Here is an 18,332-nt window from a genome sequence, read left to right on the forward strand (position 1 = left end):
GGGTACTTGGATTCAGAAATCATGGAAAGGGGGTACTCAAGCCAAAAAAGATTGAGAAACACTGGTCTAGTCTACTGTGTTGTGTGGTTTTGTTGTGTTGTGTTGTGTCTCATGTCTGTTTGAAGTGAATCAAACAATATTTACTCAGTCAGTGTAGCTACTTCCACTGGCCTGCTTTCTCCTAACACCCCCCCCCCCCCCCCCCGCCCTACACACACACACACACACACACACACACACACACACACACACACACACACACACACACACACACACACACACACACACCCTCCCCTCTCTCTCTGCAGTGTGAGAGAGAGACAGAGCGGTCCAAAGGTCCATAATGACATTCCTGCACTCTGCACCGCTGGCACACCGCAAACTACCGACGGCAGTAGAAAAATAACTTTACTTACTAGTTACTTTAGAGTTAAAACTTACTTTTTTTAATTGTCCTAGCCACAGGTTACTTTGTCATCTAGTCTAGTCTGTTCTGTCCCTCACACCGCCACCATGAGCAAGAAGAAAAACAAGAAGTCCAGGAAGAAATCCCACAGCGGAGCGACAGAGTCCCAGGTAGGCAGAGAGACCTGTAGTCCTGTAGCCTACTGTAAATGATGTACTCCATACTAGATCTGTTGTCCTGTAACCTACTGTAAACTATGTACTCCATACTAGATCTGTAGTCCTGTAACCTCGCCAACCAGGCTTTCTCCCAGGAGAGAGCCTGGTGTTCGTTCACAACAGACCGTTTGGTTTCCGCCTAAAGCGCAGAAACCACTAGAAGAAGCGGCGTCGCTTTGATTTGGTTCCCACCGTTTGTTTCCCCAATCCCTATTAAAATGCTCGAGTAGCCTAGTGTGGTTTTGCCGGTCGCTAAAAGTTGGACTAAAACATGCATATACCAAACTAATTTTTCAAAAGCAAAACTACTCCGCATCGAGGAGTTTATTAGGTAGGCCATAAAAGTATGTCCTTGAGCGCAGGGGAATTATTTTGGGTTAAAACTGTTTCCGGTGGATAGTTCCGGTCAAATTGTAGTCCTTGAGTACTACAACATGACGTTTTGTGGTTTCCGCTCCAGACCGGTTACAAACCCGAAAAGTGAAGTGATCCCAGACTAGTAGTCCTGTAACCCAGTGGTTCTCAACCTGTGGGTCGGGACCCCCAGGGGGGTCCCCAAAGTATTTTGGGGGGTCTCCAGATTATTAACTTAACGTGAAACATTGTTCTCTCACTCAACAGTAAACATACCACCAGTAAGACTCCCTAATCGGGAGATAAGCGACCGTAGGTCACATGTTTACACAAAGAGGTCTGTAGACATACTGTGTAGAGTTTTTGGTGATTTGAGGGCAAAATCTGTGTCCAAAAATGTGTTTTTAAAAATCGGCCTGAAGGTGGCGCTATTTGGGACAGATTCATGTTGATGGGATGAGTGTAGACATACTGTGTACCGATGTGCGTGATTTTAGGGCAAAAATTGTAGGAGCAGTGTCCAAAAATGTGTTTTGCAAGAATCGGCCTCATGGTGGCGCTAGAAGAGGGCCATGTGACAAATGAGGGGTGGGGTGTCCGCGTTGCCTTGGCGGACAAATAGGTACCCCCGGCTCTCCCGGACGCTCCTAGCCCGAGTTACGGCATTTTATGTGAGCTACAGTGGAGGGGGTCCTCCACTGGGGGCGTCACGACTTTTGCATCCGTTCTGGAGCACCAGGAGTCGGTGGTCCCCGGGAAATCCCCCTGAGCAGCCCCGTTGGGGTGGTCATTTGGTCATTTTTGCACATTTGTCCCCCAGGGACCTGGGGGTCCCTGAGGCTCCGGGGGTCCTTGGAGGTTGTAGTTTGGCAGGTAAGGAGTGTGTGTGCAAAATGTGGCATGGATGGGGGCAACTGTTGTGGAGATATGAGCAGGGCAAAAGTGTGACGTGCGACTCACGGAGGGACATTTTTTTACACCTGGGGGTCCCCCAGGGACCTGGGGGTCCCTGGAGCTCCGGGGGTCCTTGGAGGTTGTAGTTTGACAGGTAAGGAGTGTGTGCGCAAAATTTGGCATGGATGAGGGCAACGGTTGTGGAGATATGAGCAGGGCAAAAGTGTGACGTGTTACGTGTGACTCACTCACTCACTCACTCACTCACTCACTCACTCACTCACTCACTCAGGGACGGACAGCCGGTGGAGGTTTTGGTAGTAAATGCGACCTACGGTCGCAATTATACAGTTTAAGTGTATAGAGGATATCTGCACATTTCTAAAGTGACAATCTAAGGACTTTTTTAAACCTTGGCCGAGTTGTCAAATATTATTGGCAGAAATTGTGAGAATAGCCGATCTACATGCTCACAACGTTTTGCGTTGCGAGACATTGTGAGCATGTAGATCGGCTATTTTCAACAATAGAACCATGTTATACCAGTAAGACTCCCTAATCGGGAGATAAGCGACCGTAGGTCGGTTATCTCCACAAATAGGGCAAAAATGTGTTTTTCCAAAATCTTCCTGATCCATGTTGATGACATGAGTGTAGACATACTGTGTAGCGATTTGCGTGATTTTAGGGCAAAAACTGTAGGAGCAGTGGCCAAAAATGTGTTTTAAAAATGGGCCTGAAGGTGGCGCTAGAAGAGGGCCATGTGAGAAATGAGGGGTGGGGTCTCCGTGTTGCCTTGGCGGACGAATAGGTACCGGCCCCGGCTCTCCCGGACGCTCCCAGCCCGAGTTACGGCATTTTATGTGAGCTGCAGTGGAGGGGGTCCTCCACTGGGGGCGTCACCACTTTTGCATCCATTCTGGAGCACCAGGAGTGGGTGGTCCCCAGGAATTCCCCGTGAGCAGCCCCGTTGGGGTGGTCATTTGGTCATTTTTGCACATTTGGTCATTTTTTACACCTGGGGGTCCCCCAGGGACTTGGGGGTCCCTGGATCTCCGGGGGTCCTTGGAGGTTGTAGTTTGGCAGGTAAGGAGTGTGTGTGGAGATATGAGCAGGGCAAAAGTGTGACGTGTGACAGACAGACAGACAGACAGACAGACGGACAGCCCGTGGAGGTTTTGATAGTAAATGCTCCCTACAGTCGCAACAAAATGTAATGCCTGTGTAACTCTTAGTGCTCGTCAGGGTGGGTGGGAGGTCCCCAGTTCAAATATGATTATTTTGGGGGTTGCGACATGAAAAGGTCCAACTACTGCTGTAGACTACTGTAAACTATGTACTGCATAGATAGACCTGTAGACTGTAGTCCTGTGGCCTGTAAACCGTGTACTCTAGTCAAAAATAGTGTTACTTGATAATTATGACTGAAGGAGAAGTAAAACATAGTAGTCATCCAAAATAATAATATATATTTTTTTAAGTTTAAAGTTATTAAACTGATTTTGATATACAGTATAAATATTAACTCATTTTGGAATCCACTGATCTGCTATTGTCAAACATTTTGTACTTTCACTCGTGGTTCTTTAAGTACATTTTGATGCCAACACTTTCATACTTTTACTCAAGTACCTTTTGAATTCTGGACTTTTACTTGTAACGGAGTATTTCTACATTGCAGTATTGACACTTTTACTTAAGTAAAATATACGTGAGTAGTTTTTCCACCAGTGTTAAAATCTAAAATGAGTAAATGACAAAGGGTCTTAAAGGGTCAAATGAACAGAACTGAAGTCAGTGTTTTGCTGATTTTTGTGCTCAGAGCTCCAAGGAGGTGTACTTCGCCGTGCTCCCAGACAAGTACGAGCCCCTCATCGAGGAGATGGAGGAGGAGGAGGAAGAGGAGGAGGAGGAGAGGGGAGAGACCCCCGAGGAGAGGAGGATCAGGAAGGAGGAGAAGCAGAGGAGGAAGAAGGAGAAGTACAAGAAGTATAGGAAGGTAAGGAGGAGGACCGTTTTTAACCCACAACATCTGTCTGTTGTTCAATCAGCCCACGTTGTGCATTCCTCTAGTGTTTCAGTTTATTGAAACATTTTGTAACTCGGGGAGTGTAGGCTGCAAATGCAATGGTGGGTCCATTTGGTTCCATTTGTTAGACTCTCAGAGTTTACAGGCCTGTAAAGGTCCATTTGGTTCCATTTGTTCAATTCAATTCAAAATACTTTATTGGCATGAGAAAACATACATTTACATTAATTGCCAAAGCAAGTGTCTAAAAAAAAGGGGGGGAACATACAGTATACAGTTGGAGGGGGTACAGCATTGTGTAAACAGAGCTATGTCGCATTATGTGTCATTTTATATGACATACCGGTATACACTCAGGGTATAAAGCTTTTGGAACAAATAGCAGCACTGTTTTTTTTTCTCGATACAATTTAAATAGTAGGTAGTATAAGAAAAAGTATAGTATAGTATAAAAAAAATCCTGCAAGGGTCCATTTGGTTCCATGTGTACACTCTCAGAGTTACACAGAGTAATCATGTATACAACAAGCTATTCAAAAGAGAGAGAATCATGTTTGTTTTTTCTGTATTTCTTTCTTTCTTTTCCTATATCCATCATCCATCCATCTTTCCGGATAAACATTATTTTGCCATACTACTCCTCCGACAGTTTTAGCGGCACTCACTTGGGTCATACGTCAAATAGACATCGGGAATCGATTGCTTGCTTTTTGATAAGAGATACCTTACATATAGTTAATTTATTTGTGAATGAATTTTCTCCGTTGGCTTGTTCCTGGTACAAACCACGTACAAATTAATTAAGGGGTCTTGACATGAACATACATGTTTGATCTGCTGTAAGTAAAAACAAAAAGAAGAGAACAGAGTAGTCTACTTCTTGAAGTGTTGGAGGGTTCAAAGGTCAAATGAGTCTGTTCTCTGCTCAGTGAGATAATCTCCCATAATCCCCTGCAAAACGTTCACACACGCGCATGCACCAGCGCACACCCATGCGAGTGTTCTAGGCTCTGTCACCTATATTTTGATGTGTCTTTGTTCCTGTTATGTCATGTTGGTGATAACACCTCGCACAGGGATACTTTGTAATGCTGTTCTTTGTTGCATAATGTAAATGCATGACATGATGAGAGTTTGGTTCTTTTCGTTCTTTTTAACAAAATAAGAGGTTCATGTTTGAGCTAGGTTATCTCAGGACGCACTTAAATGACCCTGCCTCCCCTCTGTCTGTCTACCTGCCTGTCTGTCTTTTTTGCAGCAAAAAGAAACTGATGGAAACTAATGTATTTATGATTTTTTTTTTAACTGATTTGAGAAACAAATGGGATGATTTGCCTGCAGTATTTAGACATACATGTATAGGGGGAAAAAACATGTTTATGTACATGTATATGCAGTGTGTAACTCTGTGTGCGCTTGCTTGTGTCTGACTTGCAGAACGTGGGCAAGGCTCTGCGGTTCAGCTGGCGCTGTCTGGTGGCGGGTTTACACAGCCTGGCGGGGGCGTACGCCTCGCCCGTCAACGCCGCCACCGCCGTGGTCATAGGGGTGCAGAGCGCCACCGGCAGCAAAGCATGATGGGAGTGGACGCCACATAGAAACGACGACCCATGAACCCAACCTGGAAAGCCTGTGTGATGTGAGAGTGTGGTCTGACCAACACCAACATGGGACTCCTGGATCGCTGCCCTCCACACTCTCCTATCTAACATCAGGGTCTAGAGCTCTTTGATTGATTGATTGATTGATGATTGATTGATTGATTGAAGACTTTATTAGAAGTTTGCATAGAAAAAGGTACAGTTTCATGACGGTACAGTCCACTGGTACAAGGTCTACTAAAAGGAGATCCTAGAAAAGACTTAAGCTTATTTCCACAGGAAACCATTAAAGTATCTCATATAACATTGAATGACAGACGAATAGAACACAGTACTATGCAGTAGATATAGTCAGTAAAAAAAATAAAAAAATGAAAGAACAAAAAAACAGTAAGTTTATACAAACAAAGTATATACAAAGAAGTGGCGGGGGGGGGGGGGGGGTAGGTCTGGGCTAGGTTTGTTTTTACCAGTTGCGAACGGCTGCTGCCTGTAAGTGGTTTTTCAGGGCGATTTTAAAGGATGCTAGTGATCCACAGTCCTTTAAGACCTTCGGTAAGGCATTCCACATTTTTGTGGTATAGCAGAGGAACGAGTTTGACCCTTTCTTTGATATGTTATCTACTCATCCAAGCTGTCGTGCTGCAGTGCATCTACTGTACTGTAGATGGTGCTCTTCTTGCCTCTCCTGACAGAAATATGAGGTTTCAACCTGGCAGAGACAACATAGGTTTTTCAGAAAACGTAGGTTAGGATTTCTATTAATTGACCATTCAAACAAACACACTTACAACTCTCACTAATTGTTTACTGCCTTGACCTTTGACCTTTGAGTGATGGTATGACACCCCAGGGGTTGACACTAAGGTCTCAGAGGCACTTGCCCGTCGGGCAAGTACAGGTCATGTTCTACTTGCCCAAAGGTTATTCCCACTTGCCCAAAAAGTAAATTGTCCATTATAAAATGACAGGTACGATTTTAATTACCGCTCAATTTAACACTTATTTCTTTACTGGGGCTGTGCGATAAAAATGTCATACTGTACCTCAATACTTACAAATCCAAATACCTACATAGCTATGATTGAATATGTCTATGGTTTCACACTTGTTATTTTATATTTTTTAAGTGTAGCAACAGTAAAAAACAGCAGATTATAGGTAAATAGTGCTCTTATTTTAGATTCCACGGACCAGAAGACAGTGCACACTGGCCGAGTTCAGGTGTTTAGACAGATATCTTGTGTTGAGTTTATAGACGGTTGCGTCGGCTTCTCAAATGAGCACTTGCCCTGTCGGGCAACCTGAAAGCAAACTTCACCTGCCCCCAGGTTTTATTTACCTGCCGGGGGCAGGTGGGCAAGCCTTAGTGTCAATGCCTGCACCACACTGATAAGCAAGCAGCTGATTTCTGAGCTTGTATGCACGCACGCGCGCGCACACACACACACACACACACACACACACACACACACACACACACACACACACACACACACACACACACACACTCACATACGTATTTTTCAACGCTAGTCATTTATGGCATCGTATATGGTCTGTTATGCAAGGGATAAAACCAATGGGGGGGGTCACTTTTGACATGAACCTCCACAAGGTGATTAGACAAGGTGATAGATGTAGACTGGGACAATCTGTTCATGTTGTGTTGTTTGTTGTGTTGTCAATACATGTAGACTGGGCAGGGGGGGGGGGGGACTGAGCCCAAGGTGGAGGGGCCTTAATTATTGTATACTTTAGCTATTGAAAAATAGCAGATCTACAAGCTCACAGCGCGTCACCGAGCTGCGAGCTTGTAGATCTGCTATTTTTGAAAAGTCGTGAAAATGAGTGCAAATCTTTGAATATATTTATTTTTTAAGGAACATTTGTAACTCAGAGTTTGCTTCCGGGGGGTCCCTGGAACTAAGTATTTTGAGATGGGGGTCCGTGGCCAAATACATATCATGTTGGGGGTCCTTCATGTGAAAAAGTTTGAGCACCGCTAACATAGAAACATACGTTTTTCCAAAAAAAACGTAGAAGGATTTGAAATATTCTAAGTGCCACGCTGTGAGCTTGTATATCTGCTATTTTTCAATAGTTAAAGTAGTCCAGGGCCCAGAATTTGGTGCGACACCTCTGAGACTGGGACAGATCATCTGTCATGGGTTTGGTATGTACAGTATGTAGGTGACTGGGAGTTTTGAAGACCGTAGCCCTGAAACGGCTGAGATTCTTGGAATGTATACAATGTATGGTATGTAGGTGTCCCCCTACAGCCAATGAGGGACCAGCATTCCTGGTGATGATGTCAGCAGAGTTTGGGTATATAAGAGTGCTCTTGATAATGTCTTCATTAACAGGTGAAGACATTAGGGACATGAGGCCAGGAGCGCTCTGCTTGCGCACAAGTAGGCCATGTGTGTCCTGCTTGAGCGTGAGGCGCAAGTTTAGTGTTGTTGTTATGTTGTAATGAGCTGGAGAAATGGACAGGGATTGAAAGACTCAGCTTAGAGGGTCTCTCTGCTGGGGGTCTGTCTGTTCATGACCTCTGAACTCTGACAGTACAGAGACCACCAGAGAGTGAGTGTGTGTGTGTGTGTGTGTGTGTGTGTGTGTGTGTGTGTGTGTGTGTGTGTGTGTGTGTGTGTGTGTGTGTGTGTGTGTGTGTGTGTGTGTGTGTGTGTGTGTGTGTGTGTGTGTGTGTGTGTGTGTGTGTGTGTACACACGCGCGCGCGCGTGTGTGTGTGACAGAGAGAGAGATAGAAAGATGGAGAGAAAGTGTGCGTACGTCAGAGAGATAAATATTAAGGAAAAGAAAGAGGAAGAGAAGTCATGAGTGAGAAAGCATGACAACGGGAGATGAAGCATGTGAGATAGAGAGATAGCGAGACGAAGAGAGACAGAGAGAGGGGGAGAGAGAGAACGAAGAGAGAGACATTAGGATAGAGATGGTGTTATTGATGCTATGTATCTATGTATTGAACACCTGTAAAGTTATCCATCAATTACTCATTTATTGTAATAATTTAATATCATGTGAGCTTCTGTCCTGGAATTAAAGGACAACTTTGTTTTTTTTACAACAAGGGTTCATATTTTAGATAGTCATTAGAGAAAATAAAAGATGAGTGTTAAAATGTTTTCATTTACTTCTTTCTAGCGTTTTAGTGATTTTAATGATTTTGATTTCCATGCATGCCCCCAGGTTGGGGCTTCTGATTATGAAGCCCATTCCCAAGATGCACCGCAATGTGAATTATGGGGGCTGGTGTAAATAGTAAATTGACGGCTTATTGTGTTTAACAATACATATTTAGCCACTTGTACGCATGCCCCCAACCACTGAAATCAAAATACTAAAATCGCAAAAAGAAAATAGAAAGCAGTAAATGAAAACATTTTAACACTCATCTTTTATTTTCTCTAATTACAATCTAAAATATGAACTCTTGTTGTATAAAAACAAAGTTGTCCTTTAATATGAACATTATGAGATACTTCACTCCCAAATTATTTTGGGGGGGGGGGGGGGGGTTACCAGATGTTTAGCTTGATGTTAATGTTGTTTTCTCACTCAACAGAGTATATGCACATTTCTAAAGTGACAATTTAAGGACTTTAAAGACCTTTTTAGTACCTCCGGTCAAACATTGGTGAAAGTGTCTTATTATTAAAGGCAGAAATTGTGAAAATAGCAGATCTACATGCTCACAACGCCTCGCAATGCGAGGCGTTGTGAGCATGTAGATCTGCTATTCTCACAATGGAATAGATCGAGTCTAAACTAAATGTAATGCCAACTCCTACAATCCCAAGTGCAGGGTGGGGGGGTCCCCAGGGCGGGGGGGTCCCCAGTTCAAATATGATTATTTTGGGCGTCGCGGCCTGAAAAGGTTGAGAGCCTAAAGTACGTAACTCGGTGTAGCCTGGCCTGGCCGGACTTTTGTGTGACTGGCTAATTTCAGGGTGCCCCCTGCGGCAAAATTAGAAACAGTATCCACGGCTTTCCAACGCCCCATAGTGCATTGCGCAGACGTTGTACCGAGCTTCCGGCGCCGCAGCCGAGTGTGATTTACAAGCTCACAACGGGCTGCATCTGCGACGCCACGTGAGCTTGTATGTCTGCTGTTAAACCGGAAGTGTGGTCCAAATAATCTCCAGTAAACTCCCGCGGAAAGAGGTGGATAAAAAATAAAAATAAATAAACACTTCCAAAATGTCAGATCTACAAGCGCTCTACAAGCTCTACGAGATTGTTTTTTTTTTTTTCCTTGCATTCCTAATTTAAGGAGACTCTTTGGAGGCCTTATTGATTCCGGATGGAGACCCAAATGCATTTGTGGTCTCCATCCAGAACCAATGGAGGTACATTTATTATAACCAAATTTGGAATGCGACATAAAACAAATATTACTGAACTCAAGTCTCCATATGCACATACGCCATTTTGTTCTACTTCCGGGTGTCTTTCGACTTCCTTCACAGGTGTTACTGATGATACTAATTAAGGCTCTGTTTGATTTATTGTACAGTGGGTCTTTAATTTCAAGGAACCCCATAACTATGTACAAATGGAATCAACTGGACCCTTGCAGGTCCATTTGCTTCCATTTGTACACTCTCAGAGTTACACACCTGTATGGGAATTCATTGGGGACATTTGGAACCCACTTAAGGACACTATGAGATCCACTGGTGTAGCAGAGTGTTTCCAGTGAGCCAACATGCACAATCGCAGCACCCTGACTCTGTTTGACCAGAATGGAACAGAGCCTTCATTAGTATCATCGGTAACACCTGTGAAGGAAGTCGAAAGACACCCGGAAGTAGAACAAAATGGCGTATGTGCATACTCCTTAAATTCTAGGCTGTCATGAATATTCTTTATTCATTCATATCATTTGTATGTTATAATGTTTTAATAATAATATACTGTATGTTCTCATACTGTAATATGTTGTAATGCTGTTTTATTATTGCATGAATAAATGGATGACGTGATGAGTTTGGTTAAATAAAAGTTATTCATTCTTTTAAGAAAATACGAGTCCTTGGTTTGTCAGGATCAAGTTTCTGTACCAAATCTCTTGGCCGACAATAGCCGATCTATAAGCTGATGTTCACATTGATTGATTGATTGAATACTTTATTAGCACTTTGCATAGGAGAAATCACACCTGTTGTGAAGTGAGCGGTGCTATTTTCACCAAGCGCCCCGCTGGCCAATCACAGCACCTCCTGTGAAGCTTAATGGCCAATGGGACCCTGGGAGTATAAAACACACTTTGGAGACAGTGTTTTTTGCAGGTCTTTCAGTCCGAGTATCAAAAAAGCACCTTGGTTAATATGGAGACGACCTCCCGTTGGTCCGACCGGGTTAACATTCACCAGGTTAACATTCACCAGGTTAGCATTCACCAGTGTTAGTTTTACTGAGGTTAGGGTTAAAGTTAGGTTTAGGTGTATCTCCGTCCCCCCGACTTTCGGCACCTCCACACAGCCAATCACAAGCTTCCACTGCCTTAACCCAGTTGCCTATTTGATACACTCAGACTGAACGACCTGCAAAAAACACTGTCCCCAAACTTTGAGCCGTTTGTGCAAAGATGTAGGACAGATGTTGGACAGATGTAGGACAGTTTTAGGCCAGATGTAGGCCACGCTTCATAAGAGCTAGCTCCTTCCAGGAGCACTGCTCAAAAACACAGAACAGTACAGTTCACATACAAGGGTTACTAATGGGATTTAAACCTCTCCACATCTCTCTCTCCCTATCGCCACGTTTCTCCCTCTTTATCTCTACCTCTATCTTTCTACCCCCTCTCTCCCCCTTTCCCTCTCCCTCTTTCTCCCCCATCTCTCTCTCTCTCTCTCTCTCTCTCTCCCTCTCTCTAGGACTCAGAGTGTCAGTTAATGTTTGTTATGTTATCTGTTAGAGAGGCAAGCTGAAACCTAAACCCCTCTACCACACACACACACACACACACACACACACACACACACACACACACACACACACACACACACACACACACACACACACACGTGACAGCTTTCCCTGGGTGTCTGCCACATCATCCACATGGACTGGAAAAGGTTGCTGTTCCAAGTCACACACTAGTGTGCGTGTGCGTGTGTGTGTGTGTGTGTGTGTGTGTGTGTGTGTGTGTGTGTGTGTGTGTATGCATGTGTGCGTGCGTGTGACCGGTCATAATCACAGTCACCTGTCAGGCTGTATCAGATTTTGACTCTCTCTCTCTCTCTCTCACACACACACACACACACACACACACACACACACACACACACACACACACACACACACACACACACACACACACACACACACAGGTTTGACCTGAACCCAGCTACCCTCCCAGAGAGAGAGAGAGAGAGAGAGAGAGAGAGAGAGAGAGAGAGAGAGAGAGAGAGAGAGGGGTGGTTAAGTTGCTAGTGAATGTGTGAGAGAAATTCCATACATGCATGCGCGCGTGCCTGCGCGGTAAAACGGAGAGGGGAGGGATTCTTGTTGTGACTGAAGTATTGGAGAGAGAAAGATTCCATGTGTGTCAGCCAGCCAGTCAGACAGACAGACAGACAGACAGTCTGTCTGTGTGTTTGTTTACGTTGTGTAGTGTACTAATGTCAGTGTGTGCTGCCTGCTTGTAGGACAGACAGACGGACAGACAGACACAGACAGAAGAGCAGAGCAGTGTTGTTGACAGAACAACGTCTCCAAACCAAACGTCTCCAGACGCAGCAAGCAGCTCCGTGCGCGCATGCAGCACCATGGCTCCGTTGCAGGTCGCCGTGTCCTGCAACCTCTATTACTGAAAAGCAGAAGCGGAGCGCCGGCCATGGACACTTTCTAGACAGTCCGGAACGTCTCCAGACAGAACGCAGGGTTGTGTTTGTGGTCTCCACCATGCGCACCAGGCTGGCTCCGTTGCAGGTCGCCGTGTTCTGGCGCCTGGCGCTCATCTTCTTCTTCAACTCCTTCCTCTTCTTCCTGGACGGCTTCGCGGCCAGCAGGGGTCCGTGGTGCGCGCACCAGGGGTCCGCGGACCCCCTGTCTGGGGACAACCGGGACAACAGCAGCAGCTCCCTGATGGGGAACGACTCCTCTGTGAGGCTGAACGGTAGCAGAGCTGACTCTCACCATGATGTAAGACACTGGTTTAAAACCTTTTTCTTCAATCCTCTCAGAATATTCAATATTGTGTTGGATAACATTTTGTTCATAATTGTCCATAATTTAGATTTTTGTCCATAAATCCTATTGAATTGACGTGGAGGATAGACAACAGACAAACGTTGATCAAAACAACAATTCCATTCCAAATGTATAGAAATTAAGTAATGCAGGACAGGTCTTTAACAATAATTCAACTATTGAGAGGGTCAATCGGGTTTCATTTTATGCTCTCAAGAGTTAAAGATGTCCATTGGTTACCAACTCTCCATCATTTAGCTGGGGACCACCTGGAACCTCCTCAAGGATCACTGGTGGTCCCCTCCCCGGACCACTGGTTGAGAACCATTGATGTTTGTAAGTGTTTACAGTGGTGGAGAAAGTAGCCTACTCATGATGTACTGAAGTAAAAGTATAAATACTGCAATAGCCTGCTCTCTAGTTACAAGTTCTAAATGTAATGTTGAGTAAAAGTACAGAAGTATTGACATCAAAAGGTATGCTACTCAAAGTACCAAAAGTAGAAAGTAGTCATTATGCAGAATGCATTTCAAGTTTTCAAATGTATAAAAATCTGGGGTCATCTCCACGCCATCCTGCGAAAATACAAAACATATATATTTTTGTTTGATACATAGAATTAAAAATACTCTGTGAAACACTTACCAGGATACTGTCACCAGGATATAGTATCCTGTTGACAGTATCCTGGTCAGTATTTGACCAAGTACTTTTTTTCTTTCTTCAAAATAGCCTGCCCTATACTTTTTACGTATTTTAACCCGTCTCTGCGTGTGGTGTACATTTCCATCAATATTTTCGGTCGCAGCGTGATTTTAGGGCAAAATGTGTAGGAGCAGTGTCCAAAAATGTGTTTGAAAAAATCGGCCTGATGGTGGTGCTATATGGGACAGATCCATGTTGATGAGATGAGTGTAGACATACTGTGTACCGATTTGCGTGATTTTAGGGCAAAATATGTAGGAGCAGTGTCCAAAAATGTGTTTGAAAGAATCGGCCTGATGGTGGCGCTATATGGGACAGATCCATGTTGATGACATGAGTGTAGACATACTGTGTAAGCGATTTGCGTGATTTTAGGGCAAAATCTGTAGGAGTAGTGTCCAAAAATGTCTTTTAAAAAATCAGCCTGAAGGTGGCACTAAATGGGACAGATCCATGTTGATGACATGAGTGTAGAGCAAGTGTGTACCAATTTGCGTGATTTCAGGGCAAAATTTGTAGGAGCAGTGTCCAAAAATGTGTTTTGCAAAAGTCTGCCTCATGGTGGCACTAGCAGAGGGCCATGTGAGAATTGATGGGTGGTTGTGGTATGGCAGGCAAGGAGTGTGTGAGCAAAATTTGGCATGGATCGGGGCAACGGTTGCGGAGATATGAGCAGGGCAAAAGTGTGACGTGTGACAGACAGACTGACTGACTGACGGACAGCTGGTCGAGGTTTTGATAGTAACATATATACCAGAAACACACAGGACTGTTAGTTCTAATGGACTCTTGATGTGTCAGTGTCTACTCTATTCCAGTGTTTCTATGCTGCAGACCTTTGGTGTCCCTTTGAGATGCTTTGGTGTCCCTTTGAAATTTGACAGTGAAGTCACAATTTAAGGACTTTTAAAACCTTTTTAATATCTCAAGAAAGAAAAGAAAGAAAAAAAAACATTACAGCATCAAAAGTAATCAACAAACAATATAAAAAAGATTTCTTTCTTTTTTTTTCTGGCATGTTGTGAGCTTGTAGACCAGCAATTCTCTTTTCTTTTTAGCCTATAATTAATGAAACGAGAGACTCTTGCACACCTACAAAGGTGCGTTGAGGAGAGACCAAACAATGGTCCGATAAACTGAATAAGAAAACACTCCACGCACACCGTCTTCAAATGCAAAAAGGGGATTTAATAGGGAATCACAACATTTGGGTCGTATTTAGACCTTCATCAGGCAATCTTTATGCATAAAGGTGTATGTTTTGTATAACACGTTTCTATTGTATTGTGAAAATAGCAGATTTACATGCTCACAACACCTTGCAACATGAGGCATTGTGAGCATGTAGAGCAGCTATTTTCACAAGTTCAGCCTCTAATATTTGACAATTTGGCCAATGTTTAATTTTTAGTGGAGACTGGGAAGTTATCCACTGGCAGGTGGCATCCCTGGTATAGGGCTTAAATGTGGCATCTTGTCCAAGTATATTCCATGTTTGGGATTTCAATAATTGGCTCTTATCAGTATTCAGTACAGACTTACATTGCAGGTAAAGAGGAAAAAGGGACACATACTGTAACTGCAGAGGTGAATGGGAATGGTTATTACTGTATAGACAGATGGCTTTTCATGAGGGCAGTGTTACTTGAGGACAGGTGGAAACAGTAAGTTCTACCAGCTGAACTAGTTCTTTGTTTGTCAACGTACAGTATAGCTTCCATATGTGGAACAGCTACTGTTGTTGATGAGAAGGTATGCCGTTGGAATGATGTGTGATCCAAGGACATGACACGATGGAAAGAAATGCAGACAGTGTCACAATAGTTTGATACCATATACTGTATAGGGCATAGGAGTGGACGTGGTTTACTGGTGCCGCTAAAAACATCTCCCATTCATTCAGAAATACTCCAGTAAAGCACAAAGGAAGCACAGAAAATCGTACTTAAGTACAGTACATAAAGGGGCACTCCACCACTTTTCAACCTATCTTCATATAATAGGTCCTCACTAATGTTCATGATAAAATATAATATTTTTTCTACTCAGTTTGGGTCTCATAGGAGAGCTGTGGGTGGGTCAAATCCTTCTACCGGTGACATCATCAATGGGAAATGCAAGCTAATAGAAACTGCAGGCTTTCTATTCCTGAAAAAGTTGCAATGTTAAAGTGGAAGCCATTGTTGTCGTGATAATAAAAATCTAAATATTTTTTTTCAAAAATATATATATATTTTTTTGTCAAACGATGATGTCACCGGTAGAAGGATTTGACAGCTCTCCTATGAGACCCAGACTGAATAGAAAAAAATTGTGCTATTTTATTATGAACATTAGTGAGGACCTATTATATGAAGACAGGTTGAAAAGTGGTGAACTACTCCTTTAAGTAAATGTACTTATTTACTTTACACCAATGTTTATAATGTGGTTGTTGTTGTTTATGTGTCGGTTGTATGTAGGTCACTAATAGTTCTTATAGCTGTAATCTCTAGACTTAAGCTTCGTGTCCTGTGTGTGAACTAGTATGACTGCAACCATCGGTTACTTAATAATAATAATACAAACAGACCCCTAGGGGACCCTGGTCAAGTAAGTGCACAGTACAGGGTTTACACACTTCACTTCATGTAGTGTGTGCATGTTTACTAGGGATGGAGCTTGTTGTTTTCTATTGATAATGAGCACCTTATCGATCCTGCTTATTGAGCCGGGCTTTTATCGAGCCCACTATTGAGTTGTTTTCTAATATTTTGTGGAAAGATGTGAGACGATAAATTCTGAACAGAACTGGTATATTTTTTATTGGCCAGTTGTCGAGACTGGGTTTGTGGCTGAGGATGACAACAGACAAAAGTAACAAATATCATTTTAAATGTCATTAAACCAATCATACATTAGTGGGCAATAAGTGTTAAATTGCTTTATATAATGAATAGTACTGTAATAATATCTGGATGGCTTCTTGTCTTGTTTAAACATGACGTCATGGGCCGCTATGCTCGATAACAAGCTTTATAAGCCCAAAGCGTATTGATACCAGCTAATCAATACATTTACAGTTTACAGTTTAGGCATTTAGCAGATGCTTTTAATCCAAAGCGACTTACAATAAGCAGATAATACAACAAGATAACATGTCAGAACATCAACAACAATATAACAAATGCATATGAATTTCAATCTAAAAACAAAAAATCAGTAAAAAGAAAAAAACTAAAACAAAAAATGTTGACTAGCTTCATGTATGGTCAATTGGTCATTGAGTGTTTCAGTAGTGCTATGGGTCAAGGTGGAGTCTGAAAGCTAGCGAGCGAGTCCGTTGTTCTAAGTGCGACAGGAAGTTTATTCCACAGCTTGGGGGCCCAGAAGGGCAAACTGTCTTGGACGAGTGGATTTCTGTCCTGGGGCCTTCAGCGAGGGTTCTGTCAGCATCCCTGTGTTGGCTGATCTAAGTGAACGGGTGGGGGTGTAGGGGTGTAGGGGTTGATCAGGTCATTTATTATCAAGTACAGTATGTAGCGGGCCCTTGTTTTGAGCTCCATCCCTCATGTTTACATGTTACTGTAAACTACACTTCACTTCATGTAGTGTGTGCATTTTTTACATGTTAGGTGTGTATGTGGGCCTCCTCCTTTACAGAGGAGGCTTACGCACAGAACCCACTCATCCAATTTGTACGTATAGGCTACAGCAGGGGTGCCCAAAAGGTAGATTGTGATCTACCAGTAGATCACAAAGGCTGTGCAGGTACAGTAGATCACATGCCCCACCTGCCCCTAAAAAATATGTATATACAACAATCACAAAACCCCTTTTTTGGTATCTGTCACTTGAATTAAGGTCAAGAAGGTGGCTTCATGGCTTTTAAATAAATGCAATGCTTTGTTTTCATCAGTCAGTAGCATTACCAAGAACTCGAAAACCTACCACTTCTATACAGAATGGGATGAAGACATTTCCCCTTACTATTTCCCTATTTTTTCCCTGCTATTTAAGTGTGTCATTTTAAAAGTAGCTCTCAAGTCAAAAAAGTGTGGGCACCCCTGGGCTACAGTATCTCACAAAAGTGAGTCCACCCCTGTCATTTCTGCAAATACTATTTCACTGTTATCCAAGCCGTACACTGACTACTTTACATTATATCAAAGTGTCATTTCTTCAGTGTCCCATGAAAAGATATAATTAAATATTAGCCAAAATGAGAGGGGTGTAGTCACTCTCGTGAGATACTGTATGGTATACAGTATATGCAGGGGAAGCAAAGTCCCTGTGTGTGTAGCCTCGCGTAGCCAGGCTTACTCATCTGCGAAGAGAAAAGCCTGGTTACGACCGTAGGCTGATACGGAATAGAACGGTACTACTAATTTCATTGGAAGTTGTCTTTTTTCGACCAATCACAGTGCGGTGTTGCTGAAAATCTATTTCCCTGCAGAAACATTTTCTGTTCTCCCTCGCGCCTTCATCCTTTCTGCTCGGAGTGCTCGCACAGTGAGCAGCAAACATGGATTCTACCAACGTTACACGTTTCTACTGAAGAGCGAGTTAACTTACGAGCTGATCATTGGAGCTATGTTTTTGTTTCACCGGGGAATGTAAACAGACTCCAACGCATGACGTAAATTCCGTTAACCGCATCACTTCCGCCACTTCCGGTGTCTACAGTTTCATGCCATTCACACAGCATATTGTGGCCAGGTTGCTGTGTGTGTATCCCCAAATAGGGCTGTCACGATATGACATTTTACATGACGATTAATTATCACTCAAATAATTGGCGATTAACGATTTAATTGTGTTTTTGTCGTTGTTAATTACATTTCTGTTGGGCTTTTAGGCTTTGAAGTTGCACATGGCAGATATGACACATAACCTAAATATATACAAATAAATTACTGACATATTT

The 18,332-nt window shown here is 43.2% G+C and overlaps 2 protein-coding genes across 2 annotated transcripts in view; both read left to right on the forward strand.

Annotated features, from left to right (window-relative positions):
* Positions 1-358: 358 nt before the first annotated feature.
* LOC308280460 (uncharacterized protein) lies at positions 359-10,537 on the forward strand. Its single transcript, XM_080720736.1, has 3 exons — positions 359-576; positions 3,695-3,871; positions 5,339-10,537. Exons 1-3 carry the CDS (start codon positions 514-516, stop codon positions 5,477-5,479), a joined length of 381 nt encoding a protein of 126 aa, XP_080576862.1. The 5' UTR covers positions 359-513; the 3' UTR covers positions 5,480-10,537.
* A 1,881-nt stretch (positions 10,538-12,418) lies between these two features.
* Positions 12,419-18,332, forward strand: part of LOC308280451 (solute carrier family 22 member 13) — a 26,335-nt gene continuing 20,421 nt past the window's right edge. The window contains exon 1 of the mRNA XM_080720725.1: positions 12,419-12,673. Within this exon, the coding sequence (XP_080576851.1) occupies positions 12,434-12,673 (240 nt within the window). The 5' untranslated portion in view covers positions 12,419-12,433. The remainder of the gene's footprint in view (positions 12,674-18,332) is intronic.

The sequence above is a fragment of the Nannobrachium achirus genome (assembly GCF_963921795.1).
Source record: "Nannobrachium achirus genome assembly, chromosome: 24".
NCBI lineage: Eukaryota > Metazoa > Chordata > Actinopteri > Myctophiformes > Myctophidae > Nannobrachium > Nannobrachium achirus.